Below are 27,581 nucleotides of genomic sequence, written 5' to 3'. Positions count from 1 at the left end.
GTTTTATATTTAATATATTAGGATTCTAATTAACTTTGACTAAAAAAAATTAATATAAATAAATGTGAAAACATATTATTATAATATAATTTCGTTACTTAAATATACTTTTAAAAAAATTTTTAATACATTGTCTTTAATTATATAAATAATTATATATTCATGTAAATAAAAAATTACAAACCTTCAATAGTATATAGTATATATACTATCTATTTTTAAAAGTTTTCAATCTTTGTAAATCTCTTTATATAATTTATACATTTAAACTATACATAGATATTTACAAATACAATAACTTATCTCATAAATAATTTAAATAAGACAAAAATTTGAATTTATAACTTGGTTTAAAAATATTCTGTCAAGTGAACATAATTGTTGCATTGTTATATATAATATTTTTTAAATAAATTTAATGTAGGTATTTATTTTTGTCGAAAACTACTTGATATTAAAAACAAAGTAACTATTTCTATAAATAATTTATATATACAATCCCACACCATAACTAACCTCCTAAGCAGTTTTAGTAACCGGCATTCCTTTAAAACCGTCTCTAATTGTTTTATTTTTATTATCCCACATAAATATATAGATATAATTCTTACTTAATATCTACAAAAAAAAAAAAAAAATATATATATATATATATATATAAAATAAGTTTTGTTTATGAACTAAATGTTAAAATAAATTAGGAATTGATACATACAAAACATTTTATTACTAAAATTAAATCAAAAATTCAGTCTATAATTTAATCAACATCAATGCACCCATAACTTTGCAGTACCATTAGATAGTTTCCTTCTTATTATGGCACTGTATAAAATGTAAATATACAATTAATTATAACAATAGTTTAACAAGAGCCTTGAGATAGATTTTAAGTAAATAATATGATATTAATATATTTTGAATGAAAATGAATATAATCTTTTTAACTAAATCAGAAATAGATAATAAAAAAATTATAATTTTACTCTTAATTTGTAATGTATATTATGTACATAATTTACAAGAATTTTTTTTTTTAAATAGTAAATTATTTATATTTTTATAATTGTGTAACTAACAAAAGTAAATTGATAATATCATGGCAACTAGAATATAGTTGTTATAATGAATAATAAATAACTGAAATTTAACTCATAGGAAGTTGTAATAGGTGTAATAATAATTGTTTGTAAAGCATAGATTATTAAAGATGAATTATACATTCATATGTTATCATGTTATCAAAATTAAACAAACCTTCCATCCATGATGTAGATAGTTTTCGCTTTATTCCTTTACAATTTTCAACATCTGAAGATGTAGGTTGATTATTTGTTTCTTGAAATGAATCTTCTACTATCTACATGACCAAAAATTATATTTAATTTAAAATTTTTTAATTATATGGTTTAAAAATTTTAATAATATCATACAAATTTAAAATGTAATTCATGAATTTGAATACTATAATTGGGTTAATTCATCCATACATGATTATTAATAACTTTATTATTATTGTTTTGTGTAAACTTATTTGTTGAATTACTACAGACATTTTAATATAAATTAATAGTATTTAATATATTCAATATTTTAACTTAGAATACAATTGCCTATTTATTATATATTTAACAATACAAAATTTTTAATTTGCTCTGTTGGCCAACATTTATTTTAAACAAAATTTATGAAATTTCATTAATCTTTTAGCTATAATAAATAATGGAAGGCAGAGAGGAGATAACCAATTTTATTTTATTAAAATAAAATAAAACTGGTTATATTCAATTTATTATACTAATATCATTGTCTACTATACTGATATCTGTATACTATTATCATTATTATAATATTATAAACATTTTATTTATTATAAGATTAACATATACAATATTAAATCTTACCATTTTGTTTATGGATGGGGTTGTATCCACTTTAAATGATTTCATATTATTCAATGTTTGATATTGAAGAAAGGAATCTACAGTAATAAAAAAATAATTTCTAAATAAAATACAATTTTAACTATAATAATTAATAAGATCACAATAAATTAATGATTATATTAATTTATAGTGCTACTAATTATAAAAGATTAAATTCAATAAAGATTAGTTAGAGGTAGGTAGAACAATTCAAAGCTCAAAAATTGAAAAACCTTCAAATTTGTTTCAGGTTTGATACTTTAATATGAGTTCCAAATATCAAACTAAAACTAAAAGAATAGGATTTTTTTTAATTTTAGTATACATTCCGATCCAAACTTATGTTCAAACTAGAACATTTTTAATTACATTGTAAATAAAATAACACAAATATTTAAAAATCTGTAAAATAGTTAAGTAGGTACCAATTATAGTTAGATATTTTTAAAGTAGACAAAACAGTATATTAAATTGCAGTTTGATTTGGTTTGATATTTTAACAAATAGTTGCTTCAATCATTTGATAAAAATAAGAATAAAAATTGAGCTAGTCTAGGGTTACCATATTCATGGACGTATTTTAGGGGGGCGAATGCCCCCCTTGAATCCGCATTTAAGGAATCGATTATATGTGAGATACACATTTCAAATTTTTTAATGTGGATCATTTTATAACGAAATCAAATTACGCGTGACTGTGAATACTGAATTGGGCTTTTTTTCGGGTCCATACTTAGTGAAAAATCAAATAAATCACAAGCGTAACTTTCAAAACACATGTGTTAAAAAAGAACTACACAAAAGTTGATTCTAAGTTGAACCGGCATTAAATTATAAAAAAAAAACCATAAATATTAAGGATTAACCTAATCTAAATATAACCAACAATTTTACTTGTAAATTTTGGGCCTGAATTAAAGAAAAAATTTGATTCCCCTCCCCTAGGAGTAAGTCTATATACGCCCCTGACCATATTTTGTCATGTTTTACATGTAAAAATACATTGATGGCCATACTTTTCAGAAGATTTTGCTTTTTTCAACAGTTCTTTGTTCCTTAAACATGTCTGTAGAACTCTGAGCAAGTCATGTTGACTTGACACTGTAAAATCGATTCCATAGTCTCTAGGAGAAGCCAATTTCGTTCATCTGGGCTAATATTAATGAACAAACTCTTAGCGTACGTTTAGTCATATAAGTTTAAAAATATATTTTTTTATTTTCGATCTCATATTCGTATAAAGTAAAAAAAAATTGAGAAATTTGCAATAAGCAGTTTAATTCGAGAGATTTTAGTCGGGACAGATAGCTTAATAACAGTGACAGTCCTGATATATTGGAACGGATGGCAATCCTAGTCTAGTCAGATACCATAAATATGAATTTAATCTATGTCTACTATTAATAATAAAAAGTTTACTTTACCATCATATTCTATATATTGCATTCTCTTCGCGCTGACCTAAATCATATATATAATTAAAATAAATATTTCTATATTTAAAATAATATATTTTTTTTAAAACTAAACAACATAATTAATTTTTATTCACTTTTCATAAAATGATTATAGGTAGTTATTAAAATTACATTTTTAAAATAGTTATTTAATTTCACAATAGACTAACTAGGCACTCATTAAATTAATTATTTAAATTTAAGTGAATTATTACCTGATCACGAGGAACATTTTTCTTGAACACTTCCTATAAAATAATAATAAATAAATGTTCTGTATTATTAATAACACAGTGAATTTTACTAATGCCATCACTGGTTTATAGAACCACCCGTTTATTAGAATCAAAAAAACAAAAATAATCCAAAACCAAATCTCATATTACTATTTTAAGGTGCGATCCCATGGCGCGTCCTTTTCCGACGATTGTCGGTATCTGTGACACGCGCCAAAAGAAATTGGAGAGGCTCGTAGTAAAATACTCTCGGGAAACGCGCTGTGGGACAGCACCTTTAAATTGACCTTTCATTAGGAGCACAATGTACCAGATAAATAAGTCACTTTTATAAACATTTTTATTGTTTTTTTTTGATATTTCAAACGGATTGACATTTAAAAATAATTTTATTTTTGAACTAATCAATGTGAAAATGTAATGTTGTACCGCATTAATCAGAAAAATGATTGTTTTCAAAAAAATATGCAGATAAAAAGCAGATTTTAAAGCTGCAAAAGTTACTTAAAGGATTTTATTGCATTGTCTAAATGTGCATCTAATGACATTTATAACGGAAACGGAACTGGTTTATATTATCGAGCTATTTCAGATTCTACTTTTGATTTTGTAGGGCAGCGGTTCTCAACCTTTTTTGTAGACCGACATCTAAATTAAGATCCATAAAAATGGCGACACACTTGAAACGATTGATGGATTTATTAAATAAATAATTTCCAATTATTGGAATCAATATTATATTATGTTCAAATCTATGTAAAAGCATTAAAAGTCTAGCTAATATGGTAAATGAATACATATTATTCAATATATCCATTAATATTCATAGTAATTTATTAATTTCATAATATTGAAAATACGCACCTGCAAATTAGATGGATCAGCATGTAATATATCAGAAAGTTTTAATGGTTTTTTATTGTAATTTAATTGATGGTCTGTAGTTGTTTCTTTTTCTGAAGAATTTTCTACAAAAAAAATTTAACATATATAATTTATAATTAAATTGTATTAAAAGGATTTTATATTACTAAAATATATTAATAAAATATAAATAAAAAGTTAGTTAATTAATCATGTACAATTTGAATACTCATAAATTAATATATAAATAAATATACAATTAGTTTATGTATAGAAATCAATAAATAAAAGCTTAGTCTGTAGTATTATTATATTTGTAAAGTATGATTGGTTTCCAATTAAAAATGTATCATCAGGTATAAACAAAATCAATAAAATCGTGATTGAATATGAAAAAAGATGAGTCACCATTTTATTTTTTAATATCATTATTATTGTTTTATATTTGTTTATTTATATATTAAAATATATTAAAATATGTTTTCTAATACAAATTTTTCTCTTGCTCATTACACGCATTTTGTAATAAAAAAAATAAATAAAAATATTACATATTAGGAGGTATGCAAATTTAAATAATTATAAAAAAATCTAAGTTCATAGTTATAACTCAGAAAATGTTGAACTACTTAAATGGTTAGCTCTAAATTGATTGATAAATGGTGCCATTATAAATTATTTATACATTTAAAAAATATTTCTGAGCAAAGACAGTTACTGTAGCTCTATAGTTGTAAATATTTGTTAAAATAATTTATATATTTAAATATATAAATGGAGCCAAAAATGTATAAAAATTCATCAATTGAGAACGGCTAACTGATTTGGCTCAATTTTTTTTTTTTTTAATAGTTCGTAATTGCCAGAACGTTTTTACGAAAAACATTGTTTGGAAAAACCCTTTTTTTTTAATTTTTTTTTTTAAACATTTTTTTGATGATTGATTTTTTGAATTCCTGAATATTTTTTCGAATTGAAAAAGCTACAGCAAGCTTTAGTTTATAAAATTGTCCATAAGAGATAATTAATCGTTAAAATGGGGCCCCCGGCCAACACTAAAAAAAAATGGATCAAAATGGAGAGTGAGTCACAGTGTTTGTTACCATTTTTCTCCAAAACGGCTTAACCAATTTTAATGAAATTTTGTACATAAATTTAGAAGGTCTGTGAATAGGTTTTTATATATTTTTTTTACTCTTAAGTGCTATTTTTTAATAAATCGTAGTTTAATTTAATAATTTTCGACTAGGTTTATAACTGCGCAATTAATTGAAAGTGATTTATTAAATTACAATATTAAAAAACTATTAAAAAACTATTAATAACTATTTAAAAATTATTAATAACTATTTAAAAACTATTAATTTTATTTTTGGTATTAAATGATGGGTATTGCATAAATATTAAACAAGATCCCGCAACAGGTGCCAAAACAAACAAGAATGTTAGTTCGAAGGATTAATATGCATATCGGTTGATGATTAGATATGATCAGGACAACGTTATTCTACGATGTCGTGAGCTTTGTCAACAATTCATGGTCGACATGCATGTAGGCGCGGATCCAGAGGGTGGGCTCTAGCCCACCCAAAATTTTTAAAAACAATAATTTTAATTTTGAATATTGGCATTAAAATTGATTTTATCAAATATATCATATAAAACGTATTAATCGTGCATGGTGAGTAACAAAACAACAACATATCTACCTTTTATAATAAGTTATTATTAATAACATGTAATTGTCCGTGTGATTAACGTGATTTTATCTAAATATCGATTGTCGTCGTTCGAACGCCAATGGAACCCCGATAAGATATAATAAGTATACGTAAAACTGGACCCTACCCGACCAGCAAATATTGTTAAATGACACACGTGTACTCGTAATATTATTCTGTCTGCTGTCAACTTCCAATAAGCGATACTTAAATCCACATTTTAACTAAACAATATAAATATTAAAATTTATTGGAAATCCATCCACGAATTGCTGACGTGCTGAGCACATACACCAAATAGGTAAGTTTTATTTTGTTTATTTAACTATTTATTAAGGCATACCTATTTATTTTATATTTAACAAAATGTGGAATTATTCAATATTGAATACTTACACGAAAACAAATACATTGTTGCGGACATACATGAATGTAGGTCCTTACGATTCTTACAGTACAAGCGGGACCACATAAATCATAAATAGTAGAGATCGCGGAATGAGTATTTATTATATTATATACATAATAATAGTATATATTATATACTATAAGTATATATTATATTATATATTATGAGTAATATAATATTCGCAATAATAGAAAGGAACTATTAGTTTAAAACAGAGGGTAACGCAAACACATATTATGAAGACAAATAGTATGTAATAAATATTAAAAACAACTATTATAGACGGGCATCAGTAGAACATATGCAAAATGCGGAATTCACGAGGTCAACTGATTACATAGACAATCTTGGGTTGGGCTCACAAAATACAAGTAGCATCAGCATCAATCCAGATTGACAAATGAAAAGTGATTTAGCATTCGCTAGATCCGGGTCAGCAATGAGAAGCGGGGTATATAAGGGAGTCCCGAATAGACCAATATTCAGATGTGGTTTACATGTACAGTCGCAAGCACCTTCACGCCATATTATTTCTCAAATTAATGTTTTGTACTTAGAAAAATTATTGAATAAACAGTTTAAATTACAATTGAGTATTTTTATTGAAGTTTTATCCTTAAAAACTTAACCATCAATTACGATTGAGCGACGGCACGCAACAACATATATGTACAGTATATATACGTAGTTTGTTATTGTAATAAATAGTTACTCACATATAAGAACAATTTACCACTCTTTATATCTGAGATTCTAAAATCCTGTTTTATTTTATTTATAAATACTTTTTTTATAGGCCATGAAACATTTTCTTGTTCCCCTTTTACAATCGGATCAATCTGTTATTGAATCTGTTACTTCCGAAAAAATTCGTAAATCTTCTACTTCAATAGGTGTCATTGATCGCGATGTTCAAAACAATATTTTCGATATTAGTCAAAACGTTGAAAAAGGGCCAAATCAACCCAACATTACGTTTCCAAGACGAAACATCGGCGGAAAACAGAGATCATTTAATATTTCGTGGTATTCAAAATACGAATGGCTAGAATATTCGAAAATGAGAGATTCATTAAATAAAATCATAATTTTACTGTATTTTCTTTTGTGGTTAAGTTTATGGGCCCGCCCAAAAAAATATTCCTGGATCCGCGCCTGCATGTATGTGAACATAGAGAGCGAACGATTACGATACTTGGGATTCAATCAAAAAAAACTGCGTGTGGAAGATTCTCAAAACAATTGGTAGATATCAGTGATGGGAAAGTTACTACAGATGAAACGGGCTGCATAAAACTACCGAACCTTTTCTGCACAATCATTGATTCGCAAGATGCTTTCATTGACCAGATATTTCCTAATGTACACAGACAATACACAAATCATGAGTGGCTGGCAGAAAGAGCAATTTTAGTAGCAAAAAATGTGGACATCAACGAATTGGATCTCAAGATACAACATTTGTTACCAGGAGACTTGGTGTCACATAAATCTATTGATACAGTTTGCGATGCTACTGAAGCTGTAAATTATCCAACAGAGTTTTTAAACTCATTGGATTTACCAGGCATGCCACCGCATAATTTGCAATTGAAAGTTTGATCTTCGGTTATTTTGCTTCGTAATTTGACCCCCACCACGGTTGTAAAACGGCACGCGATAAGTCGTTTAAAATTAATGAAAAATGTTATCGAAGCCATAATTTTAAATGGCAAATTCCGATGTGAAAATATTTTATTACCGCGAATCCCTATTATACCTACAAATGTGCCAATACAATTTAAACGCCTTCAATTTCCAATTAGATTGGCATTTGCAATGACTATCAATAAGTCTCAAGGCCAAACGATGTCTGTCTATGGCTTAGATTTGAACACATCATATTTTTCACACGGACAATTATACATGGCGTGCTCTCGAATCATTCAATTTGTATTGGCGAAAGATGGGATAACAAAAAATATTGTACACTCAGTTGCATTAAGGAATAGATATTATTTTTTACTAATATTGTCATAATTAGCTTTATATATAATTTTAATGGATCAATTTTAATAAAGTATTAAAAAAATAAATGTTTGATGTTTTTTCATTTTTATATTTCGTCACCATTCACAGCACTCCATACCTCTTTCACTTATATACCACATCCTTACACACCTAAATTAAATTAGTAATTTTTTTCTAATAAAATATTCTCTAGAAATAATTTATATGAAAAAACAACGTTTGTCGGATCAGCTAGTTGTTTATGGTTTTTAATACATTATAAATTTTAAATCCTTTAAAAATAAATGTGCTTAATTAATATTATGATTTCTTAGAACTAAGCAAACTTAGCCTTGCATACATAGGCGTCATGAGAGGAGTGCAAGAGGGTGCACTTGGACCCCCTATATTTAAAAAAAATAATAATAAAATGTAATAATGTAAGATGCTCAATTAGAACATTTATACAAAAAGGAAAATATTTTATTAAAAGTATAAGAATGCAATGGGCCAGACATGCGTGGCGAGCAGACGGATGCCTAATAAAAGGAGTAATGACTTAGACGTTAGCAGGGAGGAGACCAAGGGGAAGACCACGAAGAAGACGGATAGGCAGTATAAATGAGATATGGAATGCGGCAGCCCATGGTGGGGGGATTGGCGAGTAATAGCATATGATAGAGAGAAATGGGAGGAGGTATTTTTAGCGGTAAAGATCCTTGATGGATCGTAAACCCGGAAAAAAAATGTAGGATATAGGTTATTTTTATTATTATCAGATTTTCTAGTAGCCTGAATTACTTTATAGCCATAAAATAAAACAAAAATAATTTTGTATTGGAATAAAATTTAAAAAAATATTCCTACATATTAAACTTAAATAATTTAAGCATTATTTAGATATCAGCATATATACTATGTATGATGCACCCCCTGACAGAATTCTGACAGAGCCTATACTTACATATGATTTTAAAACCATATAATACAAAATTATTAATTTTATAATAAAAAAATAAATATAAACATTCTTGAGATGAAAATTAATATTTATAACTACTTTGTTTTCTGATTTTAATAGTTTTTTAATAATAATAATTTTCTAATATTTAAATTATAAAAATTTATTTAAATTTAAATCAAATTTTCTCTAATAATTCTTATTAATTAATTCTTACTCTGTATTAAAATAGCTTTGAGAGGTAATGCTTTGCTATTAATTACAGTTTTCAATCCTTTTATACAGATTCCATTTTTATGCACATGCTTCACAACTGGAATATTTCCTTCATACTGAGAACTTATAGGTTGTTTCAATAATGTCTTAGGGTCAGATTTCATAACATCATACATAGTTGGTGAATAATGCTCTATAGAATCAAAAAAATTAATTGCAGAGATAAATCATTCTTTTTTCTCAATTATTTAAAAAATTAAAAATATAGTTTTTAATAGTATACCTGATTTTAAGTTGTTATCTAAGTATACATCATATTCTTTATGGTTTGTTAATTTTTTAGATATTTTAGATGACATATTTGAAGTTGTAGATGAAACCACTGTTATACAACTTGGTACTGATGCTATTACAGTTATAGGGCTTGATAATGATGATAAAACATTAATAGTACTGGATAATACTATAGTTGTAGAACTATGTACTGATGGTATTGCATCCATAGAACATGATGGTGAACCTAATTCTTCTTGATTTATATTAACAGAAGTATCACCAAGTGAATCAATCAACATTTGACTAGTTAATGATGATTCAACATCAGAGTTTATCTCAGAAATAAATGAACTTTCTTTTGTTGATAACATTTTATCATGATCTACTGCTATATCAAACGATGTTATTGGACTTTTTAATGTTGATGAATCAGCAAATTTTGTGTTGATTAATAATGATTCAGTTATATGAAAATTTGACTTCTTATCTAACATTTTTAATTCAGAAATTGGTATCTTATATCTTCTCAGATCAATATCAAACTTATCTATAAAATTAAACATGTTTTTTACATAGAGTTGTAATTTTTCTTAAATCAACTCAAAAATTAACAAATATAAAAATTATTTTTAACTATTCTATTTTATACATGAATTTTATCCATTTACAAAAAAATTATATTTTTAATCATTCAATAATTAAAAAACACATCCATTAAAGAATTTTCAAAAACTATATATATATCATAACATATCAAGAAACCTTAAATTATTTAGTATTATACATTATATTTACGCTTTAAAAAATCTAACCACATTCTCAGAGACACACATCATCATAAACCTCAAAATTATGGAAAAATAGAACAAAAATTTGAATAATGTTCAACTTTCAAATAAATTTGGGAACCCATTAAACCCTCCTTTGAAAAATGAACTTTCCCCTCAAATCTTAAGAGAAGAGAAGAAGTTATTTTAACTCAGACCAGAATAGGATACACTAATTTAACACACTTCTTCCTCATCATCAAAGAACCAGCTCTAACTTATGATAAAGGTATGCAAGTGCCTGAAATAAGCCTAAGTACAAAAAATCTTCACCAACTCAACCTCTCTCAAGTGATCACTTAACGTAGAAAACACAGAAGTTCCCACAATAAATATATATTGTACCTCTATTTTTCTTATGAGGGTGTCTCATAACCACTCGTTTTGTATTATATACAAGCTTATAACCTTTGATGTTAAAATCTTAAAAAATATTTATATATATTATATTAGTAAATATAAATATTTGAAATAAAATTTTTTATTTTGGAAAACTCAAATAATTCAAAATAAGTTGCTGGTATATATATATCAATTCAGGAGCATATATTCAAGATATTGCGCTTGGAGTACAGACATTCCCAATTAAGACTGAAAATAATTAATTAACATATAATTTTATGATGAAAATTGATTAAAATATTTATTTGGGCTTAATAATCTAAATATTTTTTATCTAATCTACTTGAAATGATTTTTGTAAAAACAGACGAAACCATACAAAATTATTTTTTATTTTTATCAATTATCGAAAAGTTTATTTTATCAATAAGAATTTTATACCATAAGTAATTTTTTTTTGACAGAAAAATAGCGGTGATTATATACAAAATGTTAAAAATTAAAAATTAACTTACTTATATCTGTATTTGAATTTCTTGTTAAATTGTTAGCGTCCCTAAAATGAATAGTATGATCCATCTATAAAAATATATTATCTGTTAATATTATTATTAAATTAAAGTCATACTAATTTAACAATATAAGATTGAGAGACTCTAATATGAACAATAATATATATTAGTGGGCTTAATGTTGAATACAATTACTATTTTGAAGTATGGATATTGATTTATAAGCATATATTTCTTATTTTTGTTAAAAATGTATCTTTCCTTATGTATTTGCCTACAATTATTTTCATCCAAATTTTTTAAATATTGTTAGATACTACTAAACACAATTGTTAACCGAGTTGAGTAACCATATGCAAACAAATATTACTTTTAAAGTTACAACTACTTTTAATTTGAGTAATTTAAATTGTATTTCCTTCTATAAAACCCTGATTGGTTACAGTGGCAATTTTTTAATTTTTTCTGAGGAGGGGTCATTTTACATTATCTTATAATATATGAAGACAAAAAATGTTTAACCCATTAAGGAAAATATAAATACCCAAATAGGCAATAGCTGTAACAAACATTCAAATATATGGACATACGGTTGAAATCACCAGATTTATATACAACCATATAAATGTACGTACAAACATATATTCACATATAAAATAAAATATAACAAAACCTAATTACATGATCTGGGGGGGTCCAGACCTTCTGAACCACTCCCTAAAACAGCCACTGATTGGATAGAATAATAATTTAAATAATTTATAAATGGATAATATTTAAATTTTAAGTAAAACAAGGAATGTTTAGATTCTACTACGCTTTTTTGTCTGTACACCCAATTTTGATCAGAAGAATTATTCTGATCGTGACGATTGAGATAATCAAAAAGAGATTTCCGATAGACATAGATAATGTTGTCTAGTTGATTACTTTAGTGGTAGGTAATTTGAAGAAAGTAATTTTATGAATTTTTCAACATTTTTTTTTTTTAATAATTGTGAAAAACTGTAGAAGTTATAGAAAAAAAGGCAAAAATTATGGCATATCGGTTTTCGACAAACTTGATTTTTGTTTTCATCATAACTCAAAATAATAATCATAGAGACTTAACATTTTTACTGAATGTTTACATCACTGTTAGTTATAGATATTATAATTTTCAAGATTATTTTAAACAATTTATAGATAGTAGAAAATATCATGTTTTCTTAGACTTTATTTCAAAATGTTGACATAAAATAGTTTTTGTTTGACAAAAAGTTTTAAAATTATCCCATAAAGTTCCAACTGTACCAGAAGTCTTAAAAAATATAAGCTAATTCATCTGACCTATTTCACTTAGAATTGTTTTTCGAGAACAATGATACAAGTACTTAAAAGACCAATACAGAAATATTTATCCATACATATACCTCACCCGACCTATGAGTTTTGTGTCTTCTTTTTTTTCTACACAAAAATTAACAATATTATTGATATTATATATATTTTATAAATTTTACCTGTTTGCTAGCTATTGAATTTATTTCAGTATTTTGAGTATCACCAGACAACTTATTAATTGGCATAATAGGAGATTCTATTTCATTACATTCAATTACATTAGATTGACTTTCAGACTTATTTTTTAACAACTCATTTATCAACTAAAATTAAAATACAATTAATATTTTGAGAATAAGTATATTTTCATTTAAGATAAAATCATAGATCAATTAATAAATTAATACCTGACTCATATCTGCATAATTAGGATCATAAATGTTGTTATCAAACAATGCTGGAATACACGTAACAGATCGAGCAGATGATTTTTCATCACATTTATACCTTCGAATTACTTCAATATCAGGACTTAATTTTTGATGAATAACACTTAATATCTGCATGATATAAGTTTTTATTTCATTTGTTTCAAGATTAATTTTAAATCTGTAACCAAAACATATTTAAACTTTTATAATCTTAGGGTAACTATTATGATTTACTTACCTTATGTTAGTTATAGATCTAAATTTTGAATTAAAGTATAATAATATAGAAAATTCTGGATTTAATGAACTAATAATAACATATAATTTAAAAATATTAAATGATTGTGATGGTAAACGATAGTCAAACTTCCATAAAATATAATAAACGTTGTCATTTGCATTATCCTTAATAACAAATTTTATAAGATAAATAGTTGTATTAAAAATATATTACAGTCAAATATATGTTCAACTAACCATCAAATCTGAAGATATTTGTGATTCATTTGTTGACTCAGATTTGTTGTAATCATCAACCAAATCCGTTTCCGTATTTAATTTTGAAGAAAAATATTTTCTTTTAAGTGGATTAAATTCTAATTTACGAGCACTTAATAATAAATGTTGTAAATTAACTGCTGCTCCAGTAGCAGGTAATACACCTCCACACATTACTGAGTAATTTAATAATAAAATTTTACTTTCCAGCTTTAATTTACTTTCATATGTCCAATCTCTATCTTTAAATAGTTCCATTATATTCTTTGTATCTTTTAAAACCGACTGAAATAAAATAAATTAGAAATTAAAGTTCAGAAAATATTTTACATTTAATTATTATTAACCTACACACACATGCAAATTGATTTGAAGTGGAACAAAAATTATAGGTTAAGTATTAAAACTGGTGTCAGTATAATTAAAATATTAAATAATATATATAAAACTGCGATAATTTTAAATTCAGTAATAATATTTTAATATTCTAAATACTAATGGTATCTATGGGTTTTATAAATGAAAATAAATATCAAAAATATTCTCGTCTTATGAGGAGACGCTTTCAGAATTAATTATTCATAACTCATCATCATCATCAGTTTTTAAAGGCAATGTTATTGTAGCCAATCATGTCTGTCATACGAGTATACCATCTTCTTGAGACTTTAGTAAGAGGTACTACCCATTCGTCGGAAGATTTCTTCAAAGAAAGACTTACGTGGTCTTTCTCTGGATCTTTTACCCTCTATTTTTCCTTCCATAATGATAATGATGAACAAATTGTGTCTTAGTAGATGTTCAATTAGCTTTATATTTATTTACAATATTGTGTTCACTGTTCTTTCTTCATTTATTTCGTTCAGCACTACTTCATTCGTCTTATGTTCTGTCAAGGTTGTTTCAATAATTTTCCTCTACATCTACATCTCCATAGCTTCCAGTCTATCTTTTTTATACTTTCCTATCATCCACGATTCACAACCATATAGTAATATACTCTAAACGTATGCTTTTACTAATTTATTTCTTGAGCGCATACTTAGATGTTTATTAGTAAATGTCCGTTTTTTTTCGAATGCTTTTTTAGCTAATGTAATTCATGTTCTTATATCTTTCGCAGATTGATTGTCATCTGTTATCAAGCTAATCTAAGTAGCAGAATTCGTTTACTTGTTGTAACTGTTCATTGTTAAGCGTTTGTATTTGTTATAACTTTACTTATAACCATAACTTTTGTTTTTTTGGAGTTAATTTTTAGTTTGAACTTATCTAGAGACGAGTCAAGTATATGAAGCATCAAACTCAATTCTTCCTCGCTGTCAGCTAAGAGAGCTATATCATCTGCAAAGCGAATGGAGTGAAACAGTTTCCCATTTATCGATATTGCTCTGGAGTGATCATTCATTTCATATATTACATGTCCAATAAATAAATTAAATAAATTGCAGACAAAAGGCAACCTTGCCCTACTCCTAGATGAATTTTCGCTTCTCTCTTGCTTCTATTTACATCTATTTCAGTGGTGTAACGAACACCATTTATGGAAACATAGATGGCGTTTGTTACTACAATTACGCCGCACGGAATAACAACGGAACCACACTATTCCCAAGATATTGCCAACAAAGAGCGTTATGCAGCACTCGTATTACAAAAATGTTATTAAGGATTAATATTAATTCAATTAATGGTTAATTATCACCATAAAATTGATAATTAATAATCGTAACACCACCAGTAACCAGTAGATCAGTCAGAGACAACAACAGGGTATATGAATACCGATCATCAATAATATTAAGTATTAAATACACCAGGACCCGGGATCCGCTAATACCGTCAATATACGTTGATGATTTATATATACCCATCGGACACACCAGGTAAACATTAGTTCCGGGGCATTCAGCTATAACATTACACAGACATCTGGGCACAAATCTTACGGCTTTTAGTCTAAGGATTGTGACAAGCTCCGTTAGGAAAAAAATTTAGCTGTATTCTTCGGTGCGTCAATCATTGATCGTTGTATCATCAACGCGTGTTACATATCTCACGTCGTCATTCGTGTTATCAGTTGCATCAGTGTTCCTTGGCCATTAGGTTAGAGCGTTAATTAACATTGGTCGGCCGTGACATTCAGTGCCGTCGCTGGTTACGATTTCTGAATGGAACGATTCCGAACGGACCTTATCTCGTATCACGATTATGTACGTTTTTACCTGCCATTTTTCGTGCGGCGTTGCTAGATTCATTGAACTGTCAATTATATTTATGTTTATATATATAAATGACTATCTGCTATTACGCCGGACGATAAGATAGGTGGATTACTAATATATTATTTATCTATAATAGGTATATCTATATTGGCATAAACTTTGACAATAATAAATTCTATTAAAAATAATGTTCATAATCCTATAGCCAAAAAGATAAATCTATGATTAAATCAACAATAAGAAATTACAATGATTATAAAGTCCATAAAAATCTTGTTTTATATTTACAAAAAACTGGAAATTTCTATCAAGGAAAAAATTTAAATAAAAAAGAAAAATGTAGAAAAATTATTTTAAACATTATTATTATTTAAAACTTTACTTTTTTCAATTTATTTTACATTATCTATTATTTTTATCATTTTATTTCAATTTGTAACGTAGTTATAATGTAACATTTTATTATTCATAACATATTGAATAGTTTTTACTTAAAAAAAAAATATATTTTTAATTTAATTCCCGAACAAAATAAAACATAATATTTTGAAATTATAAACTTGGCAACGTAATCTAAAAAAACTTTCGCAATCGTTCGGTTTTCGAAAAAAAAAAAAATCATTGATAAGCGGCATTCGTTCGCAATCGTGTTATAAAAAAGGTGTAACGTTCGCAATCGTGTTGTACCCCTGCCGCTACCGCATCCGAGTGCCTCATGCCACAGGAATATTATCAATCCGTATGTGATATTGTATCCATCAGTGCCGCCGCCACCGAAACCGAGTGCGCCGTGACGAATGTTTTTATCAATTCATACGTGACGTAGTTTTGTCAGTGTCGCTGCCACCGAACCCGAGTGAGCCGTGCCACCTGATTCATTGTGAAGACCATCAAACAACCAGTGGTAATAAGCCTTGTGTTAATTGGTACATCAGTGAGTACAGACACCAATATTTTAATTGTGAATGGGATTTTCGTGTAGTGTAATTCCTCCACGATATTCTGTTTATATTCTTTATTCTATAGTCAACATTTGCCGTGTCAAATACTGACACTATAAATTATTATTACATGTGATATACTAAAATTAAAAACTTTGTAAATGATATTAATAAACGAAAATAATTATTACTATACATTATATTTCATCATTTGTAGTCAATACAACTACAAATTGGCACCCAACTCACTAAAAAAAATTGTAAATTGATGCACGTGTAGGGTGCGCATTACAGTGGTTTGACTTTTGTACAAGTTCAATATTAATCTTTTCAATCAATTCCGGCTTCCCTTAGAGCAGCGGTTCTGAACCTTTTTGAGTTCACAACCCCCTAAAATGTCACAAATATATCTAACGACCTTTTTGTAATGTAAGCATTGAAAAATTTTACAAACTGTTATTATTTGTTATTATTATTATTTGTGTACACATTTTACAAAAAAAAGTATATTATAAAAGCCGATTGACGTTAATTAATAGAAAAAAAATTAAATTGAATAATAAAATTATCTAAATTTTAATATTTTATAAATTTAATGACTATTGCTGTTGTTGATTTTAAATAATTTTTTTTTCACATGATGCGACCCTAAAAAAATTTTTGGTGACCTCTTGGTTGACAATCACTGCCTTAGAGTATTAAATATGAGTTTCCAGTCTACGTTGTCGAATGATTTTTCCAAGTTTATGAATGTTATAAACGTTGCTCTGTTTAGTCAAATCTCCTTTCCATTAGCTGTCTCAAAGCTATGATAGCTTCTCACGTTCCTTTACCCTTCCTAAAACCAAACTGGACATTGTAAAGTCGTTCTTCCACTTTGTGTTTCAATCTGTTATTTATAATGTTCAGAATTATCTTTGACGAGTGAGATAAGTAGCGATAGTTCTGTATTTTGAGCAATCAGTAGCATTCCTTTTGTTGGGTAGAATGATAGTTTTACTTTTTATGAAATCTTCCGGAATTGAGTGTTCCTCATATCATTTATTAAAGTTATTTCTTTCATTCACAACTGGGGCAAATATTTACATGCAAATATATATTTTTCTGTGACTTGATAAATTAATTAAGGTAAGTGATAAATTTATTTCAAGGGATTTCCAATGAAATTAATTATATTTTATTTTCACTTATTTTTTCATATTTCTCAATAATCCATTTTTCCCTACATATTTAAACAATTTGTTAGTATACGATTAGTTATATATGATTGTATTTCTCAAACGTGTTTTCTTATTGGTATTATCTGTATTATGGTGTATGGGTTTGAGTGGCATGACTTCGATAAACGATTGATTTTTCGAAGTACCTACAGCGAGTCAGTATGATCAGTAACCTAACCATGCCGAAAATACGATCATTTAATACATCCAATTCTATCAAAAGTATTCTCACTGGTCGTTCTTTTGAAGTTTCAATGAATCTAGATTCTAAAACTTACTCTTTCAGACATAATCAAAATGCAATACTGTCAGTACTGCAATAACATCAGTGGAAGTCAAAATATTAGATTAGATTTATTCGGTGTAATAAAAAATAAAAATAAATAAAGGCAGTTTTACGACCAAATCGAAGAACTTTTGAATTTGAAAATTTAAAAATGCATGTTATCATAAATTGTAATCAAGATAATTAATATTTTTTTAGCTTTGTTCATTAATATTTTATAAATTTTAATACCTTTTTTTTAATAATTTTACTATTTAAAATATAATTTGTTTCATTAGGAACTCATATGGATATATTATTCAATATTAATACATAAATCATATTAGTAAAGTACATATTTATATATATATATACTTTGATTTCATAAATACATATAAATCATATTATTCATAACTATACATAAAATTGACATTGTCCAATTAATTTTATCATAATTTATAATGCTTATAATTTCATAAGCCCTGAATTGCATATATTTCTTATACTTGTGTTACTCACAATCAAGGGATAGATAAGATATTTTTACTGTTTCAACAATCAAAACTATATCTTATAGTTTTACAGAATACGATCACAATATTATTTAATTAGCATAAGTATTTACGTCAAAAAATAATGAAATAATAAATTATTAGAAGTTTTCCATAAACTATTATAAAAAATTATACATCTGTAATTCAAAAACCTTACCTCATTACAAGGACGCAATAAAATTCGACCTATCTGATCCAAAGTACCATTTCGTAAATCATGAACTTCTGCTATAACGCATCCACTATAAAATAAATTTGGTTCAGCTTCATTTAATGAGTCCAGTAATTGTGGTGGTAATTTTTCATTTTCTATAAAACTTAATAATATTTCATCTTTCTTATAACAGTAAAAAGTTTCAACTGGTAGTTCATTTTTATTTTTAGTTATTTTTGTTGAAAATCCAATATCTACACAATACAATGTAATTACTAGTGCATTAGGTTTAAATTCTAAAGGATCATCATATAAAGCATCCAATAAACCTGATGGAACAAGACACTAAAATAATAATAATAAAAACAAATTTAAAATTATGATGATATTTTTAGTGAAAATACGTAAATTTTTTTTTACTTACATTATAAGGCCATGTATTAGAATCAACAAATTCGAGAATTTTTTTTCTATGTATAGAATATAATTTTTCAAATAAATTAAAAGGTTCTGTCGTTGAAGGTTGATTTCGAGTATCTGTTTCAATTTCTAATGGAATATAAATATTATCCTCAAATACTGGTTTTAATTCATCGATATCACATTGTAATTTAATAACATCTTTGAGAATATCGGAATGATTAGGTAGATATACTTCTTCATCAATCTCTTCTGGAAAATCTTTATTATTTAGAATATCTTTAATTTCATTATCATCCATATTTTGTTGAAGTTTTTCAAATGTTTCAATCTGCATCAAATTTTCAACATCCATTTTAAAACGAGTCACATCCTCTTTAATTTGATAATATTCTTGGTATTCCTCATCAAACATATCAGCCATATGATCATTATGCTCTTGAATAGCATTTTCTCCTCTATTAGGATCTAATTTTGGTTTTTCATCAATTTTTTTTCTACCATAATTTTTTTTTTTTTTTTGATATTTTAATTTTCCATTGAAATTGTGTTCGTCATTAATTAGTTTTGCTATTCTAAGTAGCATATCTTTACGTCTTGATAGGTTTTCAACAGAATTAAATTCTTCTTTATCTGTAGATGAAGATTCATCTGTAGACGAAGATTTATCTATAGATGAAGATTCTTCCGAGGATAAAGATTCTTTAGTTGATGAAGATTCTTCATTATTAGGACTGAAATTGGTTATTGAAGGAATAGATTCTGATATATAGTCTTCGATTATTTCTGTAACTTCATTTTCGTCTACTATTCCTAACATTTCACTTTCTTCTTCAGATTCTTCATCATATTGTAGTGGTTCTTCGTCGTACATAAGTGATATTTCTTCCTCAGAATCATCAATACAAATATCAAAATCTTCTTCAGTCTCTAGTTTTGTTTCTTCTTCCGAATCCCTAACACATAGAAAAGAATCTTTTGTATCTTCTACTTGTATTTCTTCAAGCAAATTATTTTCATCTTCTAGTTGTATTTCTTCTTCTGAATTGTTAATGTATACAACAGGCTCATCTTGTACTTTACTTTCATAATTTTGAAAATTATTAACTACATCCATTTTCTCTTCGACATTTTGCTGAATTTCTTTCATTGTTTTATATGCTTTGGATTTTATATTTAATTCTTCTTCAAAATGTTGTCTTATTTCATCAGACTCTTCATTGATTATATCTTTTGTTTCCACGCCAAACTGAACAGGAAATTCTGCTTTAATCAAATTAGTCTTACAATCATTACATTTCTGAGTTAAATCGTCTACTATTTCTTTCACTTTATTCTCAAATTGTAATTGACCATTTTTTTTTTCTTGAGCATTTTTTAGTATGTCTAGGTAATTTTCCATTGACTTTTTAAAATAACCTATATTTGATATTTTTACCACCTCTTGTAACTGTCCATCATTTGTTCGCTGATTAACTCTTTCAAAATCTACTAATACATAACAATAATCACCATTTTTTCCTTTGAATATTTTTTCATCAGGAAAATGTAATGGACTATTTGTCATTTTTACGTTTGTCTGTAGTTTTTCATTAGTTCCTTGTCTTTCTCTAAGAATTCTTTTTATTTCCTGGTAAAATTTACAATTTCCATCACAAACTTGCTCTTCGTTTATATTAACCTCATGCTGTATTTCATTGGCAACTTGTATTTCTTCATTTAATTTTTGTTGGTTTACTCTGTTCACATCTATATTTACTTCATCATCACATGTATGCAGTATTTTTTCATTGAAATTTTCATATATATTGCCAAAATCCTGAAATATGTCTGTTTCGTGTTCTGTTGATTTTTCAAAAGATAGAAATATTTCCGGAGGAAATAACTGATATACTTGTTCTAATTTTTTTAAGAATGGGGCTTCTTGATTTTTAAATAGTAAATTAAGATCTATAAGAAATTTTTCTAGAACTACTGGGCTGTTGGTTTTATCAAGTGTCATATTTATTTCTTTTAGTACTTCGTCCTCATATTTTTGTACTGACTCGTCAATTTTTATTTTTAATTCTTCAATTTTTTGTTTTATTACATTTATTGATTCTATTAAATTTGGTTGTATTTCTTCTTGTTGATCATCACTCATAAGTTTCTCAATCTCTTGCACAATTTCTCCATGAAATGTTTCTATATCTGTTTCTATATCTTGGTCTTGAATTTTTTTTTTTGCTCTAGCCTCTTGTCCTAAAATAATTTTGTGATCATATAAAGCTTTTTCTACTTCTAAAAGTATTTCTTTATCCACTTGTTCTTGTGAAATGTTATTAGATTCTAAATGGTCTTCTTTGGTATTTTTTTTTAATTCACTGTTTGTTACAGATTGTAAATCACATTCAAAATGTTGCCCTATTATTGTTGTATGATTCTTATTTTCATCATTAGATTCTACTTGAATATTTTTATCAACTGGAGGTGTATTTTCATAAAATGTATGTTTCTTATTTTCATCCAACCCTTCAAGTTTATCATCTACATACTCATTTACTTTTTTTTCATCAATATTTTGTTGCTTTTCTGACTTCTTAAGTACATTTTTATCCAATTCTTCAATTTCCATGTTTGTTTCTTGATCTGTCTTAGATATAAGTTGTTTTTTTTTATCAATTTCTTTTTGAACTATAATATCAAGTTGCGGTTGATTTTTTGATTTTGGTTTTACTTCAATGTTTAATTCAATTTTTATAGATCTGCCTGGTATTACTTGTTTTTCTATATCTAACTCTTCTTGTACTTCTCTATCAAGTTCTTGTTGAAGTTCTGAATTATCAACTTGTATCATTAACTGTACATCTGTTAAATTTTCAAATATTTGCTGATTTTCTATAAATTCTTTTTTAACAATAACATCTAATTTATTTTGAGATACTAGGTTAATTTTAATACCAATATTTAATCCTATTTCTGAATCTTTTTCAGTTTTTTGTTGTTTTTCTTGCACAATTCCATGAGATTCTTGTAAAAATGTTGGGTCAACTAGCATTTCAGTGTCTAATTTTTTGTATGATTCAGATTTTAGGTATATTTCATTATTAAATTCTTTTTTCACTTCAATAACAACTTCATTATTAAGTAGTACAACTTCTTCACATTCATTTACTACTTCTTTTTTAACCTCATATTTTTCTTTATTACCTTCATTTTGAACGTTTTTGTTTGATTCTGTTTGTATGTCATTATTCGACTTGGATGATTTTTTTCCTTCATCTTCATTTTTCATTTTATCTTTTAACTCTAGCTGTCTATTTCCTTCAATATCAATTTTTATTTTTTTAAATTTTTCTTGTATTTCAATAGATTCTTGTTCCATATTTTCTTCGATATCCATGGTTATTTCTGTTTGTATTTCATTTTTTACATTTTTAAGTCTTTTTTTATTAAGTATTCGACTTTTTTCTTCTTTTTCTATTTCTTCTCCACCTTTTTCTTCACCTTCTACACCTTCTACTTCTTCTACACCTTGTAATTCTTCTACTTCTTCTACACCTTTTACTTCTTCTACATCTTCTACTTCCTTTACATCTTTTACTTTATCTTCACCTTTTACTTCTTGGTATTGTTCAGATACTTCTTTGTCTAAGCCACATAGATATGAATGATCAATTTTTTTTTTTTCCAACTCTTCTTGTTTTTCACTAGATTCTTGTTGCATATTTTCTTCTATATCATTGGTCATTTCTGTTTGTATTTCATTTTTAAAATTTTTAACTCTTTCATTATAGAGTATTTGACTTTTTTCTTCTTTTTCCATTTCTTCTCCACCCTTTTCTTCGCCTTCTACATCTTTTACTTCTACTACTTCTCCTACACCTTTTAATTTTTCTTCACCTTCTACTTCTTGCTCTTGTTCAGATACTTCTTCGTCTAAACCACATACATATGAATGACCAATACTTAATAATACCTAAAACGAAAAATATAATTATAAAAGATCTAATTATTTATCAGATTAAATATTATACTTGTGCAATGCTCATTAGCTCATCATCTTCTGTGTTATTCATGATTAGCAGCACCTTTTAGAAAATTCTTAGAATTTAAACAGGTATCCTTTAATCTAATTGTTAACAAGTTAAAAAATTAAAAATTAATTAATTAGTTAAAAATAAGTGATTTTTTTTGTATAGTTATATTAGTATAAAATAAAAAGTTTAAAATTCTATCTACATAGTAAAATAATACAGTCCCACTAAATTTAGTAATATTATCCCTTAGTGTAAGCTACCTAAAATTAAAATAGAACATATTTCTTTATTTTTTTTTTTTGAGAAAAATATGGAAATAATTATCTCAGTAATAAAATAATCAGTTCAATATGAAATTCTCTGATTTGATATTGTAATCATTACAACGAGTATACCAATATTATATTAAATGACTACATAATGAAAAAATAGCCATTTTTGTTATATAGTGTGATGCGGTACCGTGATGTCGTAGGTACAATATGTACACCGACACCACGCACCGCGTTAGCTTCTCTCCAGCCACATCCCGGGTGGCGATAATATCACACCAACACTTTCCTACCTACCTCGGACACCGGGCAGAGGGGGAAAGGTTTTGATGCCGATAAGGTAGCGCACCAGCGGCCGGCAGGCGGTGTCTACGGACGAGGGCCCCATCTTACAACGGACACCGGTTTGGTCAACATAGACACACCGACTCTAACACCATCACCAGAGGACCACATTCCGTACCTGTTTTTGTTTTTGTTCGCATTGACAATTAAACTCGTGAAAAACATATTCAGTTTGGTTTCGTGGTTTTTCTTTTTTCTTTTTTTTCTTCTTTTTTTTTTTTTTCAAAAAAAAACGATCCATTTCATTCAACTCTGACCGGCCACCTCACCGGGGGAAAACCTACCACCGACTTGAGGTCGTGTCAAGTGTTAAAATATACCTAGTGCTTTAAAAAATAATTATTTTGGTAGTCTAAAATTTGTTGTCGGATAATTGCTTCTGTGTTTAAATATATATATAATCTATATTTATATAAAAATGGGACCAAAAATGTATAATATTTCATGAATTGAGAATGGCTGGGCCGATTTGGCTCAAATTTTTTAATTGTTCGTAATTGCCAGGAGAAGGTTTTTACGAAAAAATTTTTTAGAAAAGTGCTATTGTTTAATAAATCATAGTTTAATTTAATAATTTTTGACCCGGTCGATAACTGCGCAAATGAATTATTAAATAAAACTATTAATTTTATTTTTGGTATTAAATGATGGGTATTGCATAAATATTAAACAAAATCCCGCAACAGGTGTCAAAACAAACAAGAATGTTAGTTCGAAGGATTAATATGCATATCGGTTGATGATTAGATATGATCAGGACAACGTTATTCTACGATCTCGCGAGCTTTGTCAACAATTCATGGTCGACATGTATGTAAACATAGAGAGCGAACGATTACGATACTTGGGATTCAATCAAAAAAAGCTGCGTGTGGAAGATTCTCAAAACAATTGGTAGATATCAGTGATGGGAAAGTTACTACAGATGAAACGGGCTGCATAAAACTACCGAACCTTTTCTGCACATTCATTGATTCGCAAGATGCTTTCATTGACCAGATATTTCCTAATGTACACAGACAATACACAAATCATGAGTGGCTGGCAGAAAGAGCAATTTTAGTAGCAAAAAATGTGGACATCAACGAATTGAATCTCAAGATACAACATTTGTTACCAGGAGACTTGGTGTCACATAAATCTATTGATACAGTTTGCGATGCTACTGAAGCTGTAAATTATCCAACAGAGTTTTTAAACTCATTGGATTTACCAGGCATGCCACCGCATAATTTGCAATTGAAAGTTTGATCTTCGGTTATTTTGCTTCGTAATTTGACCCCCACCACGGTTGTAAAACGGCACGCGATAAGTCGTTTAAAATTAATGAAAAATGTTATCGAAGCCATAATTTTAAATGGCAAATTCCGATGTGAAAATATTTTATTACCGCGAATCCCTATTATACCTACAAATGTGCCAATACAATTTAAACGCCTTCAATTTCCAATTAGATTGGCATTTGCAATGACTATCAATAAGTCTCAAGGCCAAACGATGTCTGTCTATGGCTTAGATTTGAACACATCATATTTTTCACACGGACAATTATACATGGCGTGCTCTCGAATCATTCAATTTGTATTGGCGAAAGATGGGATAACAAAAAATATTGTACACTCAGTTGCATTAAGGAATAGATATTATTTTTTACTAATATTGTCATAATTAGCTTTATATATAATTTTAATGGATCAATTTTAATAAAGTATTAAAAAAATAAATGTTTGATGTTTTTTCATTTTTATACTTCGACAACGTTCACAGCACTCCATAACTCTTCCTTACATCCTTATCCTTATCCACATCCTTACATGCCTATATTAAATTAGTTATTTTTTTCTAGCAAAATATTTCGAAATAATTTATATGACAAAACAACGTTTGTCGGGTTAGCTAGTATATATATATGTACATTACAATAATACAAAAAAAAATAAAAAAAAAAGATTTTGAAACTTATTGTTGCGGAATAAAAATCTCATTGACAAAACAAAAGTCAAATGAAGACGTGTATAGTAAAATAAATTAAAGAAGGTCGATATGGACAACAGATTGAAAAGAAAAAAATTGATAGGACACTTCCTAAAAAATAATGAATGAGTAACATCTATAATTCAAGGAAAACCAGGAAAAGGAAGACCAAGACAGTCTTATACGAAGCAGATCATGTTAGACTTGGGTATAGGATCCTATAAATAATCAAAGGTAGTTGCTAAGGATAGGATAAGTGAAAAAACATTTCATTACTGAGCCAATCTATGGCCTATGAGCCAATCTACGAAATAAAAAACAATAATATGTATATACATATAAATAACATAGAAATATAAAGATAAGAAATGCCTGTTCTCTACCCCTTGTTGTATATTTCAAAATAACAATAAATAATGAAAAAGACAGACTATATTTACACCTCACCTAGAAAAAAGAAAACCACTTATCATGGATACAACGATATTTTTTTTTATTATAATTTTTAAAATAGATCCATAGATAAATAATATTTATATATTATGTATATATATATATATATATATATCTGTATATATAAAAATTTCGTGTCATGATGTATGTTCGCGATAATCTCCGAAACTACTGGACCGATTTTGATGAAATTTTTTACACCGTGTGTAATTTGGTCCAACTTAAAATATAGGATAGTTTTTTTTCAAATTTTTTAATATTTTAAATATTTTAATTAACTTTTTAATAAATGTGTATAATTGCATGGTGTATTTCGGGTTTTCCCATGACCGACCGCAAGTATCTATATAGCTACCTGTAATCTGACCTTTTTTTCTATTGTGTGTGTTTTATCGTCGTCGGCGTGTAGATATGAATTGTTCCGAGAATTATATAACTAACCTAACCTATGGTTTTTATCTCAATATTATTTTTTGCATTGCAATTATTTTAATAAATATATAGGATAGTTTTTATCTCAATATTATTTTTTGCATTACAATTGTTGTAATGAAGAAAGTTATAGAATTTTCGAGAAATGTTCAAAGGTATAAAATGCGAAGTTCGGTACGACGTAAATTCAGAAAATATATATGTTGGTTTGTACTTAATTTCAACATTTAGATACTTTACCTATTACTTTTAAATTTTCTCATACATAATAACACTAATACATGGCCTACGAAAATGCCAAAAAACCAACTAATACGCGG

General features: G+C 27.1%; 1 protein-coding gene across 2 annotated transcripts; it reads right to left on the bottom strand.

Moving 5' to 3' along the window:
- Positions 1-679: 679 nt before the first annotated feature.
- Positions 680-23,228, bottom strand: LOC112686817. Of its 2 annotated transcripts, XM_025559261.1 has the most exons (15): positions 19,771-23,228; positions 19,350-19,691; positions 13,967-14,272; positions 13,728-13,894; positions 13,466-13,667; positions 13,238-13,381; positions 11,739-11,802; positions 10,062-10,601; positions 9,780-9,971; positions 4,483-4,586; positions 3,598-3,630; positions 3,350-3,386; positions 1,905-1,981; positions 1,258-1,360; positions 680-825 (listed from the first exon to the last, which is right to left on the bottom strand). In XM_025559261.1, exons 1-15 carry the CDS (start codon positions 23,146-23,148, stop codon positions 818-820), a joined length of 5,697 nt encoding a protein of 1,898 aa, XP_025415046.1. In that variant the 5' UTR covers positions 23,149-23,228; the 3' UTR covers positions 680-817. The 2 variants fall into 2 exon arrangements, with proteins under 2 accessions (XP_025415046.1, XP_025415047.1); XM_025559262.1 differs by lacking the exons at positions 9,780-9,971; positions 10,062-10,601.
- Positions 23,229-27,581: the final 4,353 nt, after the last annotated feature.

This window comes from Sipha flava, unplaced genomic scaffold (genome assembly GCF_003268045.1).
Source record: "Sipha flava isolate LNK unplaced genomic scaffold, YSA_version1 325_pilon_pilon, whole genome shotgun sequence".
Classification (NCBI taxonomy): domain Eukaryota; kingdom Metazoa; phylum Arthropoda; class Insecta; order Hemiptera; family Aphididae; genus Sipha; species Sipha flava.
Note: the sequence above shows the minus strand (reverse complement) of the source record. Positions and strands in the feature narration are given on the sequence as shown.

What these genes read in the sequence shown, in the direction of transcription:
- LOC112686817 (XM_025559261.1), bottom strand. Translation starts at nt 23,148, where the DNA reads ATGGATATCGAAGAAAATATGGAACAAGAATCTATTGAAATACAAGAA. An exon ending in TATTGCGTCCTTGTAATGAG is followed by an intron (nt 14,273 to 19,349) that starts GTAAGGTTTTTG and finishes ATTTTATTTCAG; the next exon opens with TCGGTTTTAAAAGATACAAA. An exon ending in GCAATATATAGAATATGATG is followed by an intron (nt 1,982 to 3,349) that starts GTAAAGTAAACT and finishes TTATTACTGTAG; the next exon opens with ATTCCTTTCTTCAATATCAA.